The sequence below is a fragment of the Triticum aestivum genome, chromosome 7B, assembly GCF_018294505.1.
Source record: "Triticum aestivum cultivar Chinese Spring chromosome 7B, IWGSC CS RefSeq v2.1, whole genome shotgun sequence".
In the NCBI taxonomy this organism is placed as follows: Eukaryota; Viridiplantae; Streptophyta; class Magnoliopsida; order Poales; family Poaceae; genus Triticum; species Triticum aestivum.
The window spans coordinates 681,395,688-681,412,690 of NC_057813.1; the positions used below are offsets into that span (position 1 = coordinate 681,395,688).

Below are 17,003 nucleotides of genomic sequence, written 5' to 3' on the forward strand. Positions count from 1 at the left end.
AACTCCGTCATGTTCCCTGAACACTAATCTGAGGTAGTTATTGGCATGCAGGTATTTAATTATTATTGATGATCTATGGGATACATCAGTATGGGATAGTATTATCCATGCTTTTCCAAAGGGTAGTCATGGGAGCAGAATAGTAACAACCACACAGATTGAACATGTTGCATTAACATGTTGCTCTTATCAGTCAGAGAATATTTTTGAGATGAAACCCATGGATGATGATCACTCAAGAAAGCTATTCTTTAACAGACTCTTTGGCTCTGAAAGTTCTTGCCCTCCAAAGTTGAAAGAGGTTTCAAACGAAATAGTTGAAATATGTGGTGGTCTGCCACTAGCAACAATCAGCATAGCTAGTCTTTTAGCAAGCCAGCCTTTCATGTCACTTGATCTATTGACATGCATCTGTGAGTCATTAAGCTCTTGTATCTCGGCAAGTTCTACTTCAGAGAGAACTAGACAAGCACTGAATCTGAGCTTCAACAAACTTCCCCATTACTTGAAGACATGTTTGCTTTATCTCAGCATGTATCAAGAGGGCTACACATTCTCCAAGGATGAATTAGTTAAGCAATGGATGGCCGAAGGGTTTATCGATACAACAGAAGGGCAGGATATGGAGGGAGTTGCAGAAAGCTATCTCCATCAACTTATCAGTAGAAGATTCATACAGCCTATATGTATCAACTATAACAACGAGGTGTTGTCATGTACAGTTCAGGACGTGGTACATAATCTTATTGTACGCAAGTCTGCAGAAGAGGATTTTATTGTGGCAATGGACTACAGCTGTCAAAAGAATACATCACTTTCTCATAAGGCCCGCCGACTCTCTATCGTCTTTGGTGATGCAAGATATGCCAAGACACCAGCAAACATCAGAAAATCACAAGTTCGGTCAGTTAGATTTTCTGGATTGTTCGAGTCTATCCCCTGTATTACAGAGTTCAAGCTTGTTCGTGTTCTAAACCTCCAACTATCTGGTTATGGCCGCTGCAACAATAACAAGGTCGACCTCACTGGGATTTCAGAATTGTTTCAACTGAGATATTTGAAGATTGCAGGCGATGTCTGCATAAAACTGCCAAACCATGGGCTACAGTGTTTGGAAACACTAGATATTACTGATGCAATACTCGTTGTTGTTTCACGGGTTACTGATCTCCTACACCTGTTGCACCTCAGTCTTTCTGTTGACACATGGTTCTCGAATATGGATATGTTTGACAAGCTGAAATACCTGCAGGATCTTCGTCTTACCACTTCTTCGGAAGTAACATCTGGCGATCTGGAGAGAAGCATTGTACGTTTGTTTGCTTCAATATCAGGATACCCCAACCTGAAAACTATAGTAGTGTCTCATGGCTCCTCGGTTAAAAATATTAGGGATAATGGCACTTCAAAAGTAACCATTTCAAATACCGTGGATCGCATGGCACCTCCTCAACTTCTCCATAGATTTGAATTCTCACCGCATAGCCGCATCATGTTTTCCCAAATCCCAGAGTGGTTCAAAACATTTGGCAGCCTATGTATTTTGAAGATTGAACTTCAGATACTCACGATATATTGTGTTGGTATTCTCAGAGGACTGCCTGCCCTCACTGCTATGTCGCTGTACGTGGAGACAGCTCCAGTTGACAAGATCATATTTGGCATGGCGGGGTTTTCAGTTCTCAAGTATTTTAGGTTGAGTTTCATTAATGGTATATCTTGGCTAAAATTTGAGGAAGATTCATTGCCTAATCTCTTGAAGCTCAAGCTAGTTTTCAACACGATCCTCCAAATCGACCAATATGAACATGGTATTATCAACATCGACCATATGCCAGCCGTTAGAGAGATCTCTGTGAAATTCGGTGGTGCAGCTGCTGATCGAGAGTATGCCTTGACGACCTTCGTTAGAAATCATTCGAGCAATCCTACAATCAACATACCATTGGTGGATTATAGTTTCGATGTTGACGAAGGCACAAAACTGAAGCAACACCAGCATGAGATTATGGAGGAAAAACCAGACGAATCTTGCAAGAAACAACTAGATGAGACGATTCTGCAGGATGAATCAGATAAATCATACATACAACAACCAGATAAGATTGTGAAGGAAGAACCAGATAAGATTGTGGAGCAAGAACCTGATGGATCATATAAACAACAACCAGATAAGACAGTGGAGGAAGAACCAAATGACTGCCACGAAGAACCAGATATGCAGCAAAAAACAAACGAATATGACAAGACACTGGAGATACCTGATGATAAAAGGTACTGCTAATGTTCATTGAAAAAACAAATGTCATCCTCTACTTCAACTTTGATTGTTCAGTTAACCAGATTTAGCACTTCATGTTGTAATCTCGATTTCAAGGTCACCGGAGTATCCGCGTGCTTTCACACCGGACGAGATCCTATCCGCCACCCTTTATTTCTCGAAGAACAACTTCCTCGGTGGTACCACCTACAAGGGCACTGTCGACGGCGAGCTCATGGTAGCCGTCAGCAAATTCACCTCCAACAGCTCACTGGTAGGTTCTTTAGTGTCCCTGTTCAATTCTGCCTTCAGCTGGAAATTCAAATCACCAACTACAACCGCTCACTGAGTAATTCAGTTCATCTTTGATCGATCAGCTGCAGTGGGCTACTGATGAACGAACTAGTCCTCATCTGGTGAAAAAGCTGGGTTACTGCGACCAAGGCTATATAGTCCACGAGTACATGCCCAGGGGCAGCCTCCAGTACCTCCTCTCGGAGACCAGTAATCATGCAATTTTTTTCCCCTTTTTGTGCATAGGAAGATAATCTCCAGCATCGGATTTAGTAGCATGCAGAGTTACTTTGCTAAGAGTGTATATATGCATGATTATATGGCTGCAGATCTCATTGCGTCGTTACCTTGGTTAACACGGCTCAAGATTGCCATCGGGGCAGGTAAAGGGCTGGCCTTTGTGCATCAGTCAGGCGAAAGATTGACACAGGATTTCGATAGTTCGATCATTCTACTCGACTCGGTGAGTTTCACACATCACCCCACATCATCATATAAGAGAAACTCTAAGAGAGTAGTCATATCACAGCATCCAAAACACATTTAAAATGCGTTTCCATAATTTTATCGAGGTTGCAAATGTTGTGCATAAACATAGAGTCACCGTATGTAGCCCCGCCATACATTTTTTTCGCTTTCTTGCATTTACTCTACTAGTCCAATTTGACATCCACATTAAAGAATTCAACCAATTTGCGATCTCGCACTGTTCCTCCATACTTCTTATACTTTAGATTAGCAATTCCTGCATTGCTTATGCTATGTGCAGTTTGGGGTGGGATTAAGACCCTATGATTGTGACATGCACACATTATTTGCGCCGCATCAATATGTACGACTCAATGCCAAATCCATGTCACTTTACAAGAAACATTGAAACATGCCCGTCCCTCCCGTCCCTCCCCCGTGCGGCGGTGCCGCCCCGCACCTGGGAGCCCCTGCCCTCCTCCTCCTACAGCCTCGCCCCTCCTCCGCTCCCCTCCGCCGCCGTCGCCCGGGGCGTCACAGGGCAAAGCCCTTGTGGCGTGGCGGCGGCGGCGGTTTTTCCTCAGATCTCGATCTGGTTGGGAGGCGGCGCTCCTCTCCGGCCAGATCGGCGGCGGTGGCGCAGATCGATGGCGACATGGAAGTGGTGCGGCAGCGGCAGGGGAGGACGGCATCAGCAACGGCGGATCTGGCCTTGACTCATGTCGGGCTAATTCGTTGTGCTACCGATCTCAATCGTCGTCGGCGGGGCACTGCTCCTGGACTTGATCTGCAACACGAGGATGTCTGGGGCGCCGGCCCTAGGCTTGGTGGTGGTGGCCTTCTTCTTCGTCGGAGTTGGTCGGCCGGCTGGCTATGCTCGCATGGTCATGCAGTGACCGGCGGCTTGGCCGGTCGGCGCCGGCGGAACTTGGCCGGTGGCAGCGGCAAAGTTCTGTCTGGATCCCGGGGCGGCGACCCTGGAGGGTGGAGGCCGATGAAGCTCCGGCTTCTCGCGGCGGCATGGCATGGTGCAGTCCCTGTCCAAGGCGGATCTGTGACGGCCATCTTCTATGGATTGGTTCGGATAAGAGATGGCGACGAGCGCGCGGGTTCCTTCTCGGCGGCTCTCGCAGCTTCGCGAGGCGGGGTGGGAGCCCTCCTCCTAGGCTCCAGTGGTGGCACACTTAGGCAGTGACCGGTGTGCCAGGGGTCCCACAGTGGCACTGTTGTTGCGGTTGGTCGCCGGATCTAGGCGGCTGGATCTGGGGCTTTGAAGGCGGTCGATACGGTGCACAGGTTGTTGGGTGGATTTCTTGGGACGGATCCGGGTGAAAACCTGATCTTCGGTCGATGGCCGGAGACGGTGATGACGATGCCCTTATCATCATTTCCTTCATGAAGGCATCATCGAGGTGAAGCTCCCAACTCCACTCAATACCTCCGGGGGAAACCCTAGATTAGCTGATCGGATGTTAGCGGCAATCATGTGTCGTAACCCCCTTGGGGGCAGCATTCTTGGAGGTGCACTCGGCTTCGCGGGACCAGCGGATGGCTTCTTTGGTGGAGCGGTGCTTCATAAATACATTGATGGCGACGGATCTGGATGGCGTGGCGCGGTGCAGATTTGGAGTTCGATGTGGGAGGATGGACTCGCGCAGGAGGACAACGCTGTCTGGCGTCATGGTGGCGTCGATGGCTGAGAGACCTGGCATGGTAGATGCAACAGTACATCTCTGAAGATGGACTCGTGGCAGGTGGCTGCGGCAGCCCCATACCCGGCAGGCATCCTAGTTGAGGAGTGCGCCAGACTGGTAGGTGCCCCATACCAGGCAGGCGTCCTGGTTGGGACCTCAGGTCTTAGATGTTTAGGTTTGGCTGCGATATCTGTTTGGTATTAGGCCCAGACTATCAGCGCCCCTTCATCAACTGGATAGGTGTAGCGATAGTTGTTGCTTAGACGGTGGCTTCAGTCTTACTATTGTATGAATTTGTAAGGTCTTGTGAGAATAATTAATAAAGTGGCCGCATGCATCGCCCAGATGCAGAGAGGCCGGGGGTTATCCTCCTTTTCTAAAAAAATGAATTCTCTAAAAGAAACAAATATATCTTACTTGCATAATGAATGGAGAGGGATTGGTGGAATCAATCGATGTATTGTCTAAGCCTCGTGGTGCACAGGATAAGATAAAATAATACTATGCTATCCTATACTTCCTAAATAATCACGATACTCAACATCCCCCCACAGTCACAACAATAGCAACACAGACGGTAAGACTGGAGAAGAATCTGATGCTAAGCCGACGGACATCCCCCATAGTCATAATGGTTGATGCATCGTGTAAGTCATGGCTGGAGTGTAAACCGACGAGGTTGCTCAAGCATGGCAGTAGCACTTTGTTCCGATGTCGATGTAGCCAAGAGCGTAGGATGATGTAGTCGTGGTTGAGGTTGTTGTGCGAGAGATGCCGTGGTCGATGTGGAGTCAGGGTGGTCGGTGTAGAGGTAGTCGTCATGGAGGAGCCGTGTTAGCCATAGGCGCAGTGGTGTCGATGTAGTGATACGCCGGGAAGAAAACGATGTTGACGAGGCATCGCGCTGGGTTTGCCAAGCCCGATGACACATCATGGAAGAAGGCACGTGACGGTGTTGCCAGCACCTGGCATGCATAGACGAACCAAGTCTATGTTGACAAGGCACCACACCAGGCTTGCCGGGCCCGGGGACATGTCGTGGACGTAGGCACGCGACGATGTTGCCAGCACCATGCATGTGTAGAAGAGAACCAGTAAGAGTTGTATGCCATGTCAAGGGGGGTGGCACAGGAGGACTTGATGACGGTGGTCGCGCTAATCGGTACGACAGCCGATGTTGCCCGTGATTGTCGAAGTAGATGAAGTGGTCAGGGAAGATGACGGCGGAGTTGGCTATGAGTCGGTGCTTTACAAAAAGAGGTGGATGGCGGGTGGTGGCTATGGGGGTAGTGGTGGAGGCGATTGCAGAAGAAGAGTGACGGCAGCGGCCTAAGGAGACGGCGGCTGCTGCAGCTAGGTTAGTAGCATGTCAGCCATGCTCGAAGTTGACAAGGAAGAACCCGACAACGTGACGAAGATCGAGCGTGGACGCCGAGGGAGGTAGCGTGGTGCATACCACGTGGAAGTCGACTCATGGGGTCGGCTAAGTGGTTCACGCCCCGCGATGCTATGGCCAAAAGGGATGGCACACTAGCAACACGCGGGTTGGGACGACGACAAGGAAGACCTGAGTGTGGTGGCATCGACCGCGTGCCATGGCACTATGACCCAAGGGGCAACACAGCGGTAGTGCTAGGTTCAGTGCAGTCGCAGGGACGGCCTCGGGGTGACGGCGTGGACCGGGTGCAGCGGGGTTACGCCCCGAAGGGGCGACGCAGCGGCAGGGCACGGTTTGGTGGAGCCGCGGGTGAGGGAGTCCTGGATTAAGGGGTCCTCGGGCTATCGGCCAATTGTGATTGCTGGGCCGATTGATGAGCTACTATGGGGCCAAGCAAGAGTACGGATCCATGTCCTGATAAGGAATCTTCGGGGTCGTGATGTGCCCTCCAAGCCAAGATTAGGCAGGATCTTTCCTTCCTTGTAACCGATCGCATGTAACCCTAACCCTACCGGTACCTATATAAACCGTGGGGTTTTAGTCTTAGGGTTTAGCTGATCCATCACCTCATCGACTTAGGGTTTAGCTCATCTGATCTCGAGCTAGATCTACTATGTAACCACATCATACATCAAAAACAATCAAGCAGGATGTAGGGTTTTACCTCTTCGAGAGGACCCGAACCTGGGTAAACACCATGTTCATCGCCCCTTGTTCCCCATTGATTCTAGATCCATAGCTCGAGACCCCCTATCCGAGATCCGCCGGTTTTGACACCGACATCGGTGCATAGATTGAGAGTTCCGTTGTTGGGTCGCCCAAGGATCAATGGCTCTCCTGATCATTAGAGAGGGCGTCAGCTCTGGGGACCTCTTCGCCCCCAGCCAACTCTTTGTGTTCGGCAGCATCGTGTTGCACGCCAACCCAACTGGTCATCTAGACCAAATCGACAACTTCGTCCCTGAGCACCTGATTCGATTCGGCAATTTGGAGTACGTTGCAGACGTAGGAGGCGATCTGGTCTTTATCGGATTCACAACCTCTCCCCGCACCTCCATGGGCCTCTCTGTGCCCGCCCCGGAGCCTCTTGCCAATCCAAACTATGGATCGGCCCCGGTCCTTCACCCAGCCTTGAGCGCGGATGGCTCCACTTCGAGCGGAGGCCAGGAATCCCCTTCTGCCACGCTCAGAATACCCACCGAAGAAACATCTTCGGGCCTCGATGCGGAAGCAGGGTTTGGACACCGAGAGTCACTCTCGGTCCAACCCTCTCCTCACGACACGCCTTCGGCCTTGAGCCCTTGCGACGAGTCGACGGTCGGTAGCCAGGAATCACCCCTGGCCCAAATGAACTCGGCCTCGAGCCTCAGTATGGAAACAATGTTCAAAGACTAGGGCCCACCTTCAATCTCCGACGACGGTCCGGTCCCGAGCCCCGAGCTCAACTCGGCCCTTGAAAACCAAAACCCGGTTAGGGCACAGATTATCCCTCACCCCGCTATGACGGAGTTCGGCCCGGAACACCAACCGCCCGCAAGCTCAGAGACCCTCGCCCTATTAGACGAGGCGCTGGACCGAATCCAGAAGATGACTATTCGGGAGGACCTGCCCTCAGCTCGCGTTCAACAACCCTTCGAGGCATTCTCGGGCAATTTTGCGCCCCACCCACCACCCACTTAGTAGCCATTGTCGAAGATTTAACCAACATGATGGATTACATCTCAGAAAATACCGACATGGATGAGGAAAGTGGAGCCACGGCTAACATTGACGCCAGTCCCCCTATTACCGGCTGCTGGACTGCCACATCCACCTATGACGTCTACATGGTAGACACCCTGAAGGGAGACGACGGCACCCTCGGGAAGGATAACGACATGCCCAGCAAGGAACCGCCAAAGCGCCGCAGACAGCCACGGGGCAGCAGCGTCAACCGCGGGCCGCGGTGCTACGGTCCAAAGGGGTGACGCGGTAGTAGCATGCGGGTCGGTGCGACCGCGGGGACGGCCTTCGGGTGGCAGCATGGACCGCGTGCCGCGGCGGTGTTGCGGCCCGATAAGGTTACGCAGTGGCAGCCCGTTGCTCGATCAGTGGAGGGGCGCACTGTTCTCGGGAACGATCTTCATGGGACTTGGGGAGGCGCACGCAAGTGACTGGCCAAGTTGGTCACACGGCACGGATAGAGCGGATCACGGGCGGGCGGGTGATCAATCCGATCGCGCACGTGGTCGAGGACGTTGCTTGGTGATGAAGGGGCCGAGCCTTGAAGGAGACGCCCAAACGATCGTGCAAACGGCCGACGCGTGCGTGCGGCCCATGCCTGAGCGAGGCGCGGAGCAGGGCAGCACAGACGCAACCAGCCGACGCATTACGTGCGTGATGGCGCTAGGGCCCAGTGGCCCGATGCAATCGACCGGGATGAAGATGATAAAGGATCCCGATCCAATCATGACGACGACGGCTGGCATAGAGCGACGGGCAGACGGGCGCGTGGACGACGGCCAGTGGCCACCCTGTGTTGCATGAGGCCGCCTTGTTGCAAAGGCAGGTGGAGTTGACGTCGAAGTCGGAGTAGACACGTGTGAGGGTCGACGTGCTGCGGCAGGCGACGCACACCGATCTTAGATCGGAAAACCAAAAAGAAGCACCGATCAAGATGACCGGCGTGTGAGAGAAAAGCCCGGATCAAGGTTCTATAGAAAAACTCTCTAGGACAATGGATCAACACGACGGGGTAGAGGAACCCTAGGTACGGAGGCGCGGCCCCCGGTGGCGATCATAGAGATTGACCGCCCGAGGGGCGGTGCGGAAGCAGCAGCGATGGCTAGGGTTTTGGGTTGGGGTTAGACTGATACCATCGAGAAGAAATAGAGAGGGGTTGGTAGAATCAATTGATGTATTCCTAAAGCCTAATGGGCATATATGTAGGAGTACATGATCATTTTCTAGTACAAGACAAGATGAAATAAATCGTGCGCTATCCTATGCTTCCTAGATGACCACGATACTCAACATTAATTATCTTAACTCAAAATGAAGCTACCATTGTCCCAATTTTTTCTAATATTACTTGAGTTTGAGATTTATATGCAGATTCAGTTTAAGGTGACCTACATATCCTTAATGGTTTTCATTAGTCTTTTAAAGTGAAAATTTAAATATTTATTAACTCTTGGATGCCACACGAACTCTCAAATTTATTTTGTACCCGTTGCAAAACGCATGCTCCTTTCCTAGTTAAAAATAAGTTTGAACTAAATAATTTACAACCTTGTGTTTTTGTTATATTCTTTAGGATTGCACGGCAAAGCTGTGGGGTTTTGACATCCATAGTTCGCAGTTCTGCACTGCGGAAAATCACGTGTACGACTTCGGTGTCGTGCTCCTAGAGCTGCTGACTGGGCGGCTGCACATCGACAGGCAGCCAATTGGCCCGGAAGAAAATCTGGTGGAGTGGACGCGTCCCTACCTGCGCCGTGAGGACAAGTTGCACCGTATCATGGACCCGAAACTGGAGGGGCAATACTCATTTTCGGCAGCGTGGATCACAGCCAAGATCGCGAACCGGTGCCTGCATGACAAGGCTCGGCGGCCAAGCATGCGCGAGGTCGTGGACATCCTTGAGCCGCTACTCACTGATGACCGTATCGGCGGGCGACAGTCAAAGAAAACTAATATGTTACCCTCCGCCCGTCCAAGAAGCAGCCGATAGTATATAAAATTATCACTACCCCGTAACTCTGCGTCGCTCCCATCGATCAAAGCGCTTGGCTTGTATACACAAAGCCAACATAACCTTTCTCTCTCTCAAAAAAGAAGCCAACATAACCTTGTTGCATTTGCGAGTGCACCAAATTTTCATCCGTAAAGCATTCTGATGATGTTTTTGTCGCCCCCAACTCTGTCCGTGTACTGTAATACGTTGCTCTTGGCGATTATTCACATTCTGTATAACAGATAATTCTTTCTTTTTGCGGGAAGTATAACAGATAATTCAGAAATAAACACATTCATTTTGTCTTATCATACATTCTGCCTAGGCCCCCTCTTCAAATATTTCGTTCTGCCCAAGATTCTTTATACTTGGTTACCAATCGAGCATTTCTTCCGGAGTGCGGTTTTTTGTAGACTGGCCTCCATAGAACAATCTTGATGGTGTCCTGGACTGCTGGGTGTGTGGCACGTCGTATCCCGACTAGGTGGGACCGAGGATCCGCGTGATAATTATTGGTGGCCCACGTTCTTCAGGCTCGGGAGCGTCAAGATTGGAACTTTTTAACACTTGACGTTTGCTCCAAATTTAGAGGTCATCTACACCAGGTTACCTTAGATGCAACCGACCTATGTGTAAACCCTAAGCACCCCGGGTATCTATACAAACCAGGGGGATAGGACTCTAGGTGACAGACTCATACACACACGATCTCATGGTAGATCAACCTATACTCTGTACTCCCACAAAATCAACACAATCAAAAGCATAACGTAGTGTATTATCTCTTCGAGAGAGTCCAAACTTGGGTAAAATCATGTGTCTCTATGACCATCGCACCAAGGGTACCAGTATCTCTTCGAGAGAGTCCGAACCTAGGTAAAATCATGTGCCTTTGTTACCATCGCACCAAGGGTATCAGTTTGGGACTCCTTACCCGAGATCTGTTGGATTTGACTCCATCATCACTATAAAAAATATGTCAACTTGTGACCTTCTGTTAGTGACCCTGAAAGGATTGGTCATAAATCTATGACCATTTGAGAACAATTGGTCAAAAGCTGTCCAGGGGACTCCAAACTCTAAACCATAACGACCATTTTGGTCAAAAAGATCATAATTTCCTTACATGAAATGGTCGTAAAGCAAACATAACTGATCACCAATCTCTTGAAGCAAAAACAGGGCACATGAACCGACCAAAAAAAAAACCCAGCAGGGCACAAGAACAACACGAGTATGGATTCACATTGTTATTAATTCGGATAATATGGAGGTGATAGATACCATGAAGGAAGGAGGACGGTTGGCAGGGGCGGTGCTGGCAAACTTTGATGATTGTTTCCATTTAGCTTGTGATTTTCTATTTCTAGATTCAAGCAGTGTAATAAAGAAGCAAATAAAGTTGCTCAAAAACCTGCTAGATTGCCTTGCAATTTTGATTGGTTCGAGGAACCACTTAATGAAATTGTACAAATCCTCGTAAACGATGTAACAGTTATTGCAAATGAATAAAGCTTGAGTTTTCCTTCAAAAAAAAAACACAAGTATGGATTCTCAAAAAATAAAAACAGGATTACGGGCTGGGCCGAGCGAAAGGCCAGGCTGGCAAGCCCACCTTGTGCCCAAAGCCCCGGACGGCCATGGCGTGAGGCACCTTGAAATACCTCGGCTTGGCGCCCAACGTAACCGCCTCAACCAACAGCTTTTTCTCGCCTCTCGTCGCCGGCCGGAGCCCCAGCGAGCCAAGAACCCCTCCCCCGCCCTCTCTCCACCGCGCAGCGCCCACCTCCAAGCGCCACAGCGCCGGCGACCGATGGACCAGTTCCACGACGGGCAGCACGTGCGGCTGCGGAGCCGCAGGCGCGGCCGGTACGTCCGCGCCGCCGCCGACGGGGTGAGCGTCACCCTCAGCCGGCGCCGCGCGTCGCTGAACGTCGCGTGGACGGTGCACCTGTACCACAGCGCCGACGGCGACGGCCCGTACCTGCTCCTCCACAGCGCCGCCTACGGCCGCTACCTCGCCGCCACGGACATGCCGCTGCCGGGAGGGCACGGCCGCTTCCGCGTCGAGCAGCGCAGATACGACCAGCCGGAGCTGCGGTCCATCATGTGGCAGGCCATCGGGGGCGGCGGCGGGGGCGGGGTCCTGCTCCGCAACGTCGGCGGCCTCCACCTCAGCGTCCGCGTCCGCGCCTGCCGCACATTGTTCTACTGGGCCGTGGAGCCCATCCCCGCCAGAGAGGCCGCGCCTCGCCTTCCACCACCGCTTTCGGTGAGATAGCTCCCGAACTGCTTCTTGCCGTTCTCGCCATTGTTTGCCAACTCTGTTTCTCGAAATTCAGATTGCTTCTTTGATTGGATCTCCTCCTCAGCATAGCAATCCATGGTTCTTTGGTAGTTCGGGCAGGAGGAGCCGAGGGCGGAGCGGCGGATCCGGGTCGTGCAAGCGACCGCCGAGGGGCTCTACGCCGACGAACGCTGGTCCCAGCTCCAGTTCTTCGGGAGGTGCGTGAACCACCTGAGGAACGCTCTGGCCAGGCACCTCAACCTGCCGCTGAGCTCCGCCTTCCTCATGTGCGTCCGAGCGGGCCGCCACGGGAGGCTCACCCCACTCGTCGTCGACCTGCCCCACGGCGGCTCCGGCGAGACCCTCGAGGTCGTCGTCATCCTGTCCGGGACCCCCGGTGAGAGCCACTCTCCCATGTCTTACTGAATTTGGTATGCACAATGTGCAGATCTGATCGTAAAAGATGGTCTGAACTCTGAAGTCTGAAGCTAGTAGAAAGAAACTACTGTTTCCGCATTTCTTTTCTTGATCCAGTTAATTCAGTTCGTCCATTTCATAACACTTTGCCGATAAAAAATATGGAGCCTAAAAAACCAAACCAAGTCCAGTCATCTCATTTCATCTTTTGCAGATAATATACTGTGCAAATTCAGCCAATGAACAAAATTCAGACTGTATTCTACAATGGACAGTGCATAAAAGCTTAGTTCCTCGCACATTTATATTGTTTTTGGTTTTGCCTTCTTGATGCCGTCATTATACTGTTATTCCTCATTGGTCTGCTGCTTAACTTCCACATTATTTCTGCTGATTCAGCCTGTGATGCGTTGCGACACCCGGATGTCGACGCAGAGTAGAGAAAGATCAGAGCTGAAGTCCTGACACAAGTTTCGCCGCCTCCGATACGATGACTGCAGAACTGGACGCCTACTTTTGCCTATAGATAGATAGAATAGATATAGATTGAGAAAACTCAGCAGCTCTCGCATTTCTTCTACTAGCTGAACTTGGTCCGTTCTCAGACAGGGAGAGGGGGAAGCCCTGCCTGTTTTGGCCTCGCTGTTCTTTGATTCAGAATTGCCGAAGGCATTGTTGCATCCCATGGCTCAACAATGTTTGTTGGGAACTTGGGATGCTAGTTGTAGTAGTTGCTGCATTGTCGCTCTTCTGACATTCATCTCTGATGTGATTGCCGCCGTTTCTTTTCACTGTAGGGGTTCCTGTAATGACTAATGAGTTGATGATCCTGCAAACAAATAAAAATAAATAGATCATGCATTTCGGGTAACTGAAAATGTTGTGATTTATGCAATGAGCTGATGGTCCTGCATCCCTCTTAGAATATGCATTTCCTGTATAACTGAAAAATGTACTGGGTTTTTCCTGTGAGCAATAATGGGATTTCTTATGCATGAAAATAATACTGTTGACAAATAGTACTCACTTTCGCTTGCATGCTGGGTCGCTAGCCGGAACGTATACGTATGCTTGAGGGGTAGCGTCAAATAGACGCCAACTCATATTTATGGGCTCCAACCTGGGTTGGCCCATTTACATTTTTCTTTCCTTTTCTTAAGCTTCAAAAAAATATTGCACCAGTTGGGATTCGAACTCAAAACCAACAGGTTTAGTTCCCACCGTAGTTACCAGCTGGGAGATATAACTGGTTGTGCTATGAGTGTGGGCTTTTGGCAGGCATGGATGTCGGGGGTTGGATACGACATATGCCAAAGGATGGCTTATCATGGTGGGAGCGAGTAGAACGTCGCCGGTGCCTGGAAGCGGGATGAGGCGAAGACATGCACGCCGGCGGAACTTACCCAGCTTCAGGGCTCTCCTAGGAGATAACACCCCTACTGCTGCTCTGCGGGGTCTCCGCATAATCACTAAAGCAAGATAACTACAATGGTGCTCCTGGAGCTGTTTTTGGAGGTGGAAGAGGACAAGGCTAGCTCTCTCCTCCCTGGGCTATCTAGTCTATCTTCCTCTCTAGGGTCGAACCCTTTGTATGGGTGCCCCGGGGGATTTATATAGGCCTACCCCCGAAGGTACAATAGTAATCCGGCTGGGCGCGGGTCCCAGCCGTCTGTCTCTCAGGCCGCCATCCTTCCTGCCGGCTTCTGGGGCCCACCGACTGGCGGGTCCCGCGGACAGGCATGACACTGTAGCGGCGCTCCTGATGACGCAGGCCCGGTCATCGGGTCGTGGCAACAGTGCCGCCGTCTATCGGGCGATCACTGTCGCCATTCCCCATCTTATCTGGTTAATGGCTTGTGGGGCCCGAGAGGAGTCGGCCGACTCCAGGGAGGCCGACTCCCATGGGCCCGTCTTCGGGGTGCCCAGGCCGGCTTCGGCCCTCTCACTGACAGGCGGTCCTGCCGCCTTCGGGTCGTACAGGCCGGCGTCGTGGGCACAGTGCACTGCGTACTGTGGCTGAGGTCAGGGCAGGCACGGCAACAGTGTCGTATCCCACCGGAGATCTTCCAGTGGTACGGCCTACTGTAGCCATGCCGGCCCTTCGTAGGCAGGGGGAAACGGCCATGCCGCGACCGTACCCTGCGTCGTACTTCGGGATAAGGGAGGAGTCTTGGGCCGACTCTCCGTAGTCGGCCTCCCTGGAAGTCGCCGCCTGGGAGTCGGCTTATCTGGGAGCCGCCGCCCGGGACTCGGCATATCTTGGAGTCGGCCCCGGGACTCGGCCTGAGGAGCGCGGCTTGCCCCGATGTCTTGAAATGTCCTGGGGCTCGGGTTAGCCTACCCGTGGCCCATTACTCCGACAGTAGTCCCCGAAGCTGGTGAAACCCTGCGGTCGCTGTATTGTGGGGCTTCAACAGCTTCAATCTTTTTTAAAAGGGCAAACTCTGGGACTCGGCTGCCGTCTTCCCTTGGGCCGACTGTCGAAAGTCGGAGCTTCGGCGAAGAGCCTCAATTCGAAGGTCGCGGCGGGAAACCAGGCGGCGTACCTGATACGCTTCCCCGCAGCCATCAGGGCGGTCCTATCGCGCGGCGCCACGTGGGAAGAACAGTCTGCCTGCCCACGCGCGCAACGGGACGGGCCGTCAGGCGGGGCCCGCCACTACCGCGCCTCGGCATACGGACAGATCCGTTGTGGCCGAGGACGGTTGGTTTTCCCACGTCGTTACTGCGCGCAATAACTTCGTGGGTAAATCGTGGGGCAGCGTGGGGCATCGTGCGCAGTTAATCCCACGCCCGCCCCCTCGGCTTCTCAGCCCGCAGGGCTATAAGTAGGCGGGGGGAAGCGGAGCGGCACAGCTTGCGCGCCCTTCTTCCCCGCTCCCCCGCCTCATCTTGCTTCTTCTTCCTCCTTCCTCCGCCATCGAGCAGGAGCGCAGCCTACCGCGGCGATGAGCTCTTCCTCCGCCGCGGCCTCTGCCGTGCGCTCCGGCGTGTGGGACGGCTCGGAGGTAGAGGAAGAACACATCGAGTTCCTCCGCCAGACCCGCCGTCTCCCCAGCGCGGACCTCGTGCGCGCCCGCGCCGCGCCGGAGGGGGAAATCCGGCCGGCGCCGGAAGAGGGCGAGCGGGTCATCTTCCGCTCGCACCTTATGCGCGGCCTGGGGCTGCCGGCGAGCGGCTTCTTCCGCTCATTCCTGGAGTTCCATAGCCTTCAGCCGCACCACCTCACACCGAACACGGTGGTGCTGCTTTCCGCCTTCGCCACCCTGTGCGAAGGCTTCCTCGGCGTTCTCCCCACCATCGAGCTGTGGGGAGAATTCTTCTCTTCTAAGCTCGGCACGCACATCGCCGGCGTGCCGGCCCAGTGTGGCGCCTTCATCGCGATGCGGCGCTCGACGACCGACAACCCCTTTCCTCCCATCATGCTGATCAAGTCGGTGAAGATGTGGCAGCGCTCGTACTTCTATGTGAAGAACCTCGCCTCCGACGGTGACTGGGTCAACTTGCCGCCTTACAACGCCGCTCCCCTGACTGGGCGGCTCCCCGGCTGGTCCCACCGAGTCAAGACGCTGACTCCCGCCGAAGCCGCCGCCGTGGCGCGACTCCGAGTCTTGACGCAGTCGGAGGGACTCGTCGGGGCCGACTTGCTGGCTGCCTTCGTGGCACGCCGAGTTCTCCCGCTCCAAGGCCGGCCTCACCTGATCTGTCAGATGAGCGGCCTCCGAGACCCAAGTCGGACGAGCACCAAGGAGATGCCCCGCAAGGAGGTGGCGAACTTGGTAAATTACATCGCGCACTGCGAGTACAAAGAGGATTGGCAGTTCGGCAAGGAGTCGTACTCGCGCGTCAACCCTCCACCAGTGGTAAGTCGCGTCTCCCTGCTGTTTTATCTTTTTCCGTAGCCGACTCCGGCTTCTGACTCTTGTTAGCTTCTTCTGAACTAGAATCCTCTTATGCAGCCTGCCGCCGGCGCCACGAGGCAGCCCCGCGAGTATGTCCTCGATCGCACGAAGAGCGACGTCGACGACCCCGACTTGGGGGCGGCGGCAATGGAAGCCGACGCCGAAGGCGGGGGAGGGGGGGCAGAAGGCGACTTTCGGCCCTCGGCCACCTTCGCCGACTGGCCTGACGACGACGCCGAAGGTGAAGTCGCTCCGCGCCACCAGCTGAAGATCGGCCCGTCGGGCGCCGGCTCCTCTGCCGGCCAAGGCGGCGCGAAGAGGCGTCACGCCGGGCCGAGTGCGCCCGACGGTAAATTGAAGAAGTTTAAGGGCGGCCACCGCGACCAGACGAGAGGAGGCGGCTGCGAAGGCCAACCGCTTCCGAAGGGAAGTGAGAAAGCCGCCGCTAGTATCCGCATAAGTCTTTACGCTCTTTTTATTTTCTTCGTTGAGTCTTGTCCGAGTCTTCGTTTATATACTCCCTCCATT

General features: G+C 53.0%; 2 protein-coding genes across 5 annotated transcripts in view; both read left to right on the forward strand.

Annotated features, from left to right (window-relative positions):
* Nucleotides 1–10,177, forward strand: part of LOC123162768 (disease resistance protein RGA5) — a 31,763-nt gene extending 21,586 nt beyond the window's left edge. For 3 of the 4 annotated variants that reach the window (XM_044580532.1, XM_044580533.1, XM_044580534.1), the window contains exons 4-8: nt 52–2,274; nt 2,378–2,534; nt 2,638–2,764; nt 2,884–3,017; nt 9,450–10,177. In XM_044580532.1, coding sequence (XP_044436467.1) covers nt 52–2,274; nt 2,378–2,534; nt 2,638–2,764; nt 2,884–3,017; nt 9,450–9,866 — 3,058 coding nt within the window. In that variant the 3' untranslated portion in view covers nt 9,867–10,177. Of the gene's footprint in view, nt 1–51; nt 2,275–2,377; nt 2,535–2,618; nt 2,765–2,883; nt 3,018–9,449 lie in introns of those variants that run through there. The other variant, XR_006481462.1, reaches the window with a different exon arrangement.
* Nucleotides 10,178–11,585: 1,408 nt separating this feature from the next.
* Nucleotides 11,586–13,365, forward strand: LOC123163187 (uncharacterized). Its single transcript, XM_044580931.1, has 3 exons — nt 11,586–12,141; nt 12,268–12,553; nt 12,973–13,365. The coding sequence occupies exons 1-3, from the start codon at nt 11,683–11,685 to the stop codon at nt 13,011–13,013; spliced, it is 786 nt and encodes a 261-aa protein (XP_044436866.1). The 5' UTR covers nt 11,586–11,682; the 3' UTR covers nt 13,014–13,365.
* Nucleotides 13,366–17,003: the final 3,638 nt, after the last annotated feature.

Bases quoted from the DNA above. Each gene is read 5' to 3' on its own strand.
- LOC123163187 (XM_044580931.1), top strand. From the start codon at position 11,683: ATGGACCAGTTCCACGACGGGCAGCACGTGCGGCTGCGGAGCCGCAGG. The intron at 12,142-12,267 runs GTGAGATAGCTC...GTTCTTTGGTAG, and splicing joins GCCTTCCACCACCGCTTTCG to TTCGGGCAGGAGGAGCCGAG. The intron at 12,554-12,972 runs GTGAGAGCCACT...CTGCTGATTCAG, and splicing joins CATCCTGTCCGGGACCCCCG to CCTGTGATGCGTTGCGACAC.